The following is an 8,651-nucleotide window of genomic DNA, read 5'->3' as shown; positions in this document are numbered from 1 at the left end:
GAGTCCTCTCCTGCTGATGTTCAGGTGTATATCAGTATGTAGTGTCTCTACTTTAAAGAGTCCTCTCCTGCTGATGTTCAGGTGTATATCGGTATGTAGTGTCTTTACTTTAAAGAGTCCTACAATTAGATGGAAAACAGCTGCAAAGAGACAGAAAATTACAACAGAGACAATTAATCACCATAAAACAATATTTTAGTAGAGAAATGTTTTCATTGAAGTTAATGTGTTGAAGGGAATCCTGTAAAAAAAAGTTGTATTCAAAATGGCACTTTATCAAAATGCAATTGAGTGCAACTTCAACGTAACTGTATTTTTGGTTCCTATTAGATAAGATGTACTTTATTGATCCCAAATTGGGAAATGTTTGCGTTGCAGCAGCATAAAAAACAAGGCATTGCACATCATTAGAAATTAAAAGAGTAGAAATAAACATTTCAAAAATTTGAAACATATCAAAATAGAAATTAAAAAGTAGAAAATATGCATTTGACGTGAAGATGAAACATATATAGTAAATGTGAGGTAAAGTGTGTCGCCAATGTAACCGGTTAAAACTCAAAGTGGCGATGAGGTCTTAAAATGTATTAAATTTGACTTCAAGATTCCTGCATATACCCTGTTTCTACAAAAACGTGTTGACCAGCATAGTTGAATATAGCTATCCAACTTGTAAGCACAAAAAATCATTTAAAATGCCATTTATCAACACAGTTGCATGATATATATATGTATATATGTATATGTATATATGTATATATGTATATATGTATATATATATATACATATATATATATATATACATATATATATGTATGTATATATATATATACATATATATATGTATATGTATGTATATGTATATATATGTGTATATATATATACATATATATATGTGTATATATATGTATATATACACATCATATATTTATAAATCAGGCCCGTGGTGGATTTAATTTCGGCCCGCAGGATAATTTTTAATTACTATTAGATCTGGCCCGCCGGTATATTGCACGCACACCTTCACTCCATCCTGAGGGTCTCCTCAGCTCAGAACCTGAGCCCAAACATTGATGAACTTGCACCCAAGATGAGATGCCAAGTATCTGGCTTGAGCTAGCATCACAGAGCAGCACACTGAGTTTACATGGATGTTTCCTTCTGCACTTTCTTTCTTGAGACAATAGGGCATGTTTGGTTTGTTCTTTGAGGGAAATAGTTTTTTTGAAGCTGTTGTTGGCCTGTGGAGAAATGTAATCATAAGAAATGACTCTGCAGATAGAGCCATAAGAAATGAATGCAACTGATTATTTAATGTTTAATGTTTTCATAGGCAATAATTTAAGCTTTGTTAGTTCCAGGTTTAATATGTGCAATAAGTTCATTTCAATAAGTTTTGCAATAAACATTGAACCAGTCCGGCCCTCGACTAGTACCCATTTTTGGCCCACTGTGTATTTGAGTTTGACACCCCTGGTCTAGTGTGTTGAAAAAAGGCATGAATCATATTATAGTATGTCTAGAAATATAGTAAAAATAATAGGAAAATTCTCTATACTGAAAGAAAGTCAAAGTGTAGTATGTCAAAACAATATATATAAAATAGAACGTCAAAAATGTCATAAAAGAGAAATGGTATGATGAAAAATACATAAATAAATCATAGTGTATATAAAGTAGAAAAAGGTCATCGTATAAGTATGTCAATAATATCTTAAAACCCATAAGGACCCACCGTGACACCGGTGTCACATGACCTTTAAATGTTCTGGAAAGTTCCTTATACAGCTTTAGCCTTGTTTTTATCTCATGAAGTCCCTAAGTGACACACCCTGAACAGTCTGGTGGGTCATGGGCCAGGTCATGTGACTTTGTGTTCCCATGACAACATGTCCAAGATGTCCATGGGCCAGGTCATTTGATTCTGTGTTCCCATGACAACATGTCCAAGATGTCCATGTGCCAGGTCATTTGATTCTGTGTTCCCATGACAACATGTCCAAGATGTCCATGGGCCAGGTCATTTGACTTTGTGTTCCCATGACAACATGTCCAAGATGTCCATGTGCCAGGCTAACACATGTGACATAACGAGCTACATTTCAAAAGCTTTTTTGTTTGTTGCTAAAGGTCAAATTCAAGCCATTTAAGAATTAAAATGCTTACATAACATGTCCTTTATTACATTTAACCTGTTGTGGAAACATTTATTGATCAAATTGATATGAAACAAATGAGACAAACATCGCTGTTGGGGAAATATTTTCCAAGGCCCATAACTTTGACCCAGTTTATCAGTTCAAACTGTCCTGACTGAGCACACCTGTAGCCTTGGCTGCTGTGCTCTCAGTGTTTTGTCTCCCTGTTCCTGCCTGTTGGCGTCAGCTGATAGAGGTGTTATGATTATATCTTGTTATGCACAATGTGGATTATTCTCTCTGAACTAGCTAAATATATGGGTCTGGGGTAGAGTTTTTCAGAATTGATGTGGCAACTCTACCGTGAAGTCAGAACCTCTGACTCTGACTTGTTTTTGTGAATTCTCCGGCCGAAGCTCCTAAATAAACCATCAGTGTTTGACATCAAAGCTCCAGCTCTCCCCGTGTCTCCTTTTGAGTCGGTGACTCCTCCTGCATTGCTACACAGAAGTTTCCCCCACAACACTGATGCCACATCGGGACTTTAACCCTAAACTTTCACAGTAAACCCAAAGTGACATATATGCACAATTACAAATATGATTATGATCTGCTCAGTTAATTTAGCTGATTCAATTATATTTAGTTGATATGTTCTTTATTCTTCAATTCAAAGAATGTTCAAACTAATTTAAACCAAAAAATCATCCTCATTAATTAAGTTATAAATAAGAGTTACTTTACCATTAAAGCCCAATGGGACATATACGTCACTTTTCAGATATTTGACACTAGGGGGGGTTACCTGTCAGAAATGTGTTCTAGGTGGTCTATTTAGTCTAAATTATGTTCCCCTTAATTTCCCCAAAAGTAGAAACGGGTCCGGGTTCTTATGGGTTAAAAAATGAATAGTATGGTATCTCAGAATTTCTCAGAACCAAGTCACAGTATAGTCTGTTAGTATAAAAATGTCAAAAATATCTTGGTCAGTATGTCAGAATTTATGAGAAAAAGCCACAGAGTATGTTGGAAAATTCATAAAAAAATCATAGGTTAGTTTGTCGGAATGTATCTTCAAAACAATCATATGAAAGTCTGTCAAAATATAAAAAAACTACAAAAATAATCCGTTCCACTTCCGGCACAGCAGGTGGCGCCAAAGCCTCAACGTGACGTCACCACCAGGAGAAAACAAACATGGCCGACAGCGAGTACTTAATGGCTAAAGTTAGCGACAAGCGTTGGTAATTTCTGCGAAACTCTCAGTATTTGCTGCAGGTATTTGTACTTTACTGCACCCGATAGCTGTCACACTACACTCTGCTCCATCTCACACGTGATTTTGGAGTTTTAAGTTCAGTTTTGTCGGTCCGTAAAAGGCTTTTTCTAAAACCGGACGTTAGCATTAAGGGTTAGCCACGTTAGCATCCTGCATGCTTTTGTTTTTGTGATTTAATGCTACAGGACTGGCGTTTTTCTAACTGGATTTAAGCGTTTTAGGTGGATTTATCCCGGATTTGTTTTGTTTCGTATTGTTGGTGGGGTCCAACGAACAGCCAGCTCCCAAACAAAGCCATATTTCTTCTTAAAACGGACCTTTTTTGACCATCTGGACTATTTTTGTAGTCATTACGGGACTTACGGTGGATTTTCTCGGCAGTTTTGTTGAATTGTATTGCTGGTGTTCTCCATTTAGAACCAGCTCCCAAAGAAAACTATACTTTTCTATAAAACAGACACTACTTTGACCCTCTGGACTTCCCCTGTTTGTGATCATTTCTCCTGAAAACATGGACCCAAAACGCATTCACGGTAAACACCACATTAGTATCGGTGGAGGTGGAAACAGCAGCAGTGATTCAAGCTGCGAATCCCCGGCCTCTCCGTCTCATCTACCCGCAAACAGAGCCTCTCTGCCCGGGGGGAACGCCTTCGCAAACGACGGCAGCTTCATGGAGATGTTCAAGAAGAAGATGGAGCAAGAGGAGGAGAAGAAGAGGAAAAAGGAGAGCGAGCAAACGACGGCAGGAGGAGAAGATCAGCAGGAGGAAGGAGGACAGACTTCAGTGGAAAAGAAGCCCCCTCCAGTGACAAGCTTTGTAAGGGGTTTGGCAGTTGTAAGATGACACCTAAGTCATTACATCCTGAAATAATGGCAACTATTGCAGTCATTTTTGCTGCATTTCACAACTTGCAAGGACAGGCAGACATCAGTGGGAACAATGAACTTTGTACGGGGTTTGAAGAAGACTTTATTTATCCCTCACAGGGAGTTGTAAGATGAGAAAAAAGTAGCAAAAACATCCATATATAAACCACCATGACTCTAAGTGACACACATTACTTACAAGTGTCATTACACCCTGACATAATGGCAAATATGTCAGTCATTTTTGTTGCATTTCACCACGTATGCAATATTCAAAAGCTGTATTCTCATGTGCACAAGAGCTACAGAAACACCTTTTTACACAAAGCTCCTGCAACGTAAGACATACAACACATGAAGCTGGAAGATAGCGGTGATATTTGAGGGAGCAGTGGAGGGTAGGGATGCCCCTCATGGTGGCCGTGGTGCTGCGGCTGAATGTAGACCTTCTTCTGGTTTAGTCTTCTCCTTCATTGCCAGTCGGCTTCAGGGGCTCCTGTAACGGTTTCAGTCTTCTATCCCCTAACCCAGGTGGGGAAGCGCAGAGGCGGCGTGTTCCTAAAGACCGGCATGGTTGCGAAGAAGCTGAAAGACGAGACAGAAGTGAGTGTGGGGGGGGGGGGGGGGGGGGGTCGATGTGATGTGTGTAATTTGCATGGGTGAAATATGATGATATATAGACTTACACACTTGCATCTATTTTCACATTTAAACAGAGATGGCAAAAGTACACACATCCTTTACTCAAGTAGAAGTACAGATACTCGTGTTTAAAAATACTCTGGTGAAAGTAGAAGTACTGACTAAACTTCTTTACTCAAGTAAAAGTAAAGAGGGCTTTGAAATGTACTTCAGTAAAAAGTACCCATAACTAGCAGCTGTTTTAAAGAGTACCTGACCTCCCTTTATATTAATAGAACAATAATGTCATTGTTAGCTAATGAATGTTTCCATGCTGAACAACGGCAACATGACAACGTTTTCATTGGTCCCTCTTCTTTAGAGAAGACCAGGAAATGATGGATACACGGATCGTGTTCAAATCAATAGGCACGCAATGACTCTAAATAATAATGATCACGCCACCAAGCACACATTCAAACTAAAGGAACCAGCCTGTTTGGGAAATGTAAGAAGTAGAAAGTACAGGTATTTGTGTTCAACATGTAAGAAGTAGAAAGTACAGGTATTTGGGTTCAACATGTAAGAAGTAGAAAGTACAGGTATTTGTGTTCAACATGTAAGAAGTAGAAAGTTCAGGTATTTGGGTTCAACATGTAAGAAGTAGAAAGTACAGGTATTTGAGTTCAACATGTAAGAAGTAGAAAGTACAGGTATTTGTGTTCAACATGTAAGAAGTAGAAAGTACAGGTATTTGGGTTCAACATGTAAGAAGTAGAAAGTACAGGTATTTGTGTTCAACATGTAAGAAGTAGAAAGTACAGGTATTTGGGTTCAACATGTAAGAAGTAGAAAGTACAGGTATTTGAGTTCAACATGTAAGAAGTAGAAAGTACAGGTATTTGTGTTCAAAATGTAAGAAGTAGAAAGTACAGGTATTTGGGTTCAACATGTAAGAAGTAGAAAGTACAGGTATTTGAGTTCAACATGTAAGAAGTAGAAAGTACAGGTATTTGGGTTCAACATGTAAGAAGTAGAAAGTACAGGTATTTGGGTTCAACATGTAAGAAGTAGAAAGTACAGGTATTTGTGTTCAACATGTAAGAAGTAGAAAGTGAAAAGTAAGTAGTGGAGTAAAGTACTGTTACCAGAAACATGTACTTCAGTACAGTAATGAAGTATTTGATCTCCATTACTTCCCACCTCTGATTTTAAAGCACTGGAGGGTCAGCATCATGTTCTTAAACGATGTGTGTAATCTGCACGGGTTAAATATGAAGATAAATAGACGCCTGCTTTTTACATATATGTTCACATGTATAGCACTGGAGGGTCAGCATCATGCTCGTAAATGATAGACAGTTCTTAATTATATAACTGCAGACTTTTGCCAAACAAAAAGCAGAAATGTTGACTTGTTTTTAGGTGAAAAAGCACATTTCTGTTATCGTCTTAAATGCTAAGTAAAAACTACAAGTATCTTTTATTTATTTCATGATATCCTTCTTCTCAACTGGATTTCAGAAGCCAATATTGTACTTTAGTTACTCCACAAACTTTCTTTTTAAAGCGTAAGTTACTCTACAGATTCAGATGAGCAAATACCAAATTAAACCCAATGAATAAATACATATTTACATGTTTTTAGGAAATCCAACGCAGTATATAACATAATTAAAACTAGCTGCACCTTTACCAGCTTTGATAGCACATCAATAATCCAGTCATTTCATATATATGATTCTTTAATAGGACATAAGTACTTTTTTTTTGGTACTTTAAGTATATTATGATGCCATTTGTACTATGACTTGCATTAGGTTTTGACGATGTTGGTATCCAGTTATTTTAGGTATATTCTACTTTTACTTAACTAATAGATCTGAGTGCTTCCATTTTAAGTAGCATTAATAATCCTAATCCAGTCATTTCATCGCTCACCTCTTCAAACTGGCTTTTAATGTGTGATTGTTTTTGTATTGCTCGATTTTAATGTGACTTTAACTATATTTATCTACCTCTGAAAAGCGACTTTGAGCACCTGTAAAAGCGCCTAAAAAATAAATATATTATTATTATATATATATATGATTCTTTAATAGGACATAACAAGTACTTTTTTTTGGTGCTTTAAGTATATTTCGATGCCATTTGTACTATGACTTGCATTAGTTTTTTGACGATGTGGTAAATACTAATAGATCTGAGCATGAGCGCAGGAAGCATCCTCAATGTGGGTGGGACAATTTATGGTGTTGGGATATATATTTGAATCCTCTGGAGCAGAGAGGAGCTGTGGATTATTGATTAATGCATCAGTGTTTCTTAGGGTCAAAAACACTAAACTCACAACTTAATATGAAAGCGTTTAGTGTTTTTAACAAAAGAGCACATGACAGTAGATAGGTTAGTTGCAATTTGATGCCATATATATCTTTAAAAATTTAAATTAAAGTGAACTCTCCTCCACCCCTCAGAGAGTCCTTCACCTCACTGAGCTGTAGTTAGTTATCAGCCTCTCAGTCTGACAGAGGACTCTCCCTCCACCTCGTTAATAACAGCGCCTTATATCCGGGTGCTAGTGGAGCACGCTCGTGAACTGTTAGCGCCGGAGCCTCGCAGTGTGGAAACTGTGGCAAGCATCATTTTACAACTAAAGACACAGCGACACAAAACACGCAGCATGTGTACGGCTCGTGTGTACGGCTCTGAGAATCTGCCTTGGTACAAAGTAGCAGTGAAAACACGGCACGGAGTTTCATTGATTTGGGCGTTCTCACAATAAGCAAGTGGAATGGATTTGATAATGAAGCACTGACACAGCGCTCTACAGAGAGCGGCGAGTGGACAGACCGATGCACGGACTTTCCGCATAGTAAAAGTGGGGGGGGTCTAAACTAATCATTTGAAAAGGTGTCCCTCCCTCATATAATGGCTGCGACGCCCATGAATCCGAGTGCTTCTTCCATCTTTGACTCTACGTTAATCCCCTTGTGTTTCCTTCTTCCTCAGCGAGAGCCAGGCAAGAGCGATGCCTGGTCATCGTACATGGCCGAGGTAAAAAAGTACAAAGCTCACCAGTGTGGCGACGACGATAAAACCCGACCTCTCGTCAAGTAAAAACTCCGTCAGGCGGGATCAAACTCCAAAGTGTTGAGAGGGAAAAGCCACCTGGAGACGTTCCTCTCTTCAGACTTCCTGTTCCAGAATCCTCTCACGACGTCTCTCACAAACTGCTTCAGACCTCCTTCCTTCCTTTTTGTATTTCATGTACTTTATTTTGGTTTGTTTGTTTCGTCAGAAGGTGTTTCAGGATCTTACCGTTTTATTTTTTGATCATAACTGTTTCATGTTTTCAATTCTTTGTCTGGGTTCGGTTTGGGCATCTTCAATTAGTTTGGATTTGATTTTAAAGCCGAATCAAGGTGTCAATTAAATCTACACTGCCCAATGACGCGTGGTGTTGTGCTTCAGTTTTGTTTGATCCTCTTACAGACGCTACCTTAAAGGAATGTTTTCAATAACTCACCCTGTTACCTTTTTAAAAGAGGCCCTATTTTACTTTTTGAGGACTCTTTAAAGTAGAGACACTACATACTGATATACACCTGAACATCAGCAGGAGAGGACTCTTTAAAGTAGAGACACTACATACTGATATACACCTGAACATCAGCAGGAGAGGACTCTTTAAAGTAGAGACACTACATACTGATATACACCTGAACATCAGCAGGAGAGGA

The 8,651-nt window shown here is 38.2% G+C and overlaps 1 protein-coding gene across 1 annotated transcript; it reads left to right on the top strand.

The window, feature by feature from the left end:
- Positions 1–3,315: 3,315 nt before the first annotated feature.
- trir (telomerase RNA component interacting RNase) lies at positions 3,316–8,362 on the top strand. The gene is made up of 3 exons (XM_034127026.1): positions 3,316–4,237; positions 4,819–4,890; positions 7,921–8,362. The coding sequence occupies exons 1-3, from the start codon at positions 3,929–3,931 to the stop codon at positions 8,026–8,028; spliced, it is 489 nt and encodes a 162-aa protein (XP_033982917.1). The 5' UTR covers positions 3,316–3,928; the 3' UTR covers positions 8,029–8,362.
- The last annotated feature ends 289 nt before the right edge of the window (positions 8,363–8,651 follow it).

Source organism: Trematomus bernacchii, unplaced genomic scaffold (assembly GCF_902827165.1).
Source record: "Trematomus bernacchii unplaced genomic scaffold, fTreBer1.1, whole genome shotgun sequence".
Lineage (NCBI taxonomy): Eukaryota > Metazoa > Chordata > Actinopteri > Perciformes > Nototheniidae > Trematomus > Trematomus bernacchii.
This window is presented reverse-complemented; position numbering and strand designations above follow the sequence as displayed.

What these genes read in the sequence shown, in the direction of transcription:
- trir (XM_034127026.1), top strand. Translation starts at nt 3,929, where the DNA reads ATGGACCCAAAACGCATTCACGGTAAACACCACATTAGTATCGGTGGA. An exon ending in CCCCTCCAGTGACAAGCTTT is followed by an intron (nt 4,238 to 4,818) that starts GTAAGGGGTTTG and finishes CCCCTAACCCAG; the next exon opens with GTGGGGAAGCGCAGAGGCGG. An exon ending in AGCTGAAAGACGAGACAGAA is followed by an intron (nt 4,891 to 7,920) that starts GTGAGTGTGGGG and finishes CTTCTTCCTCAG; the next exon opens with CGAGAGCCAGGCAAGAGCGA.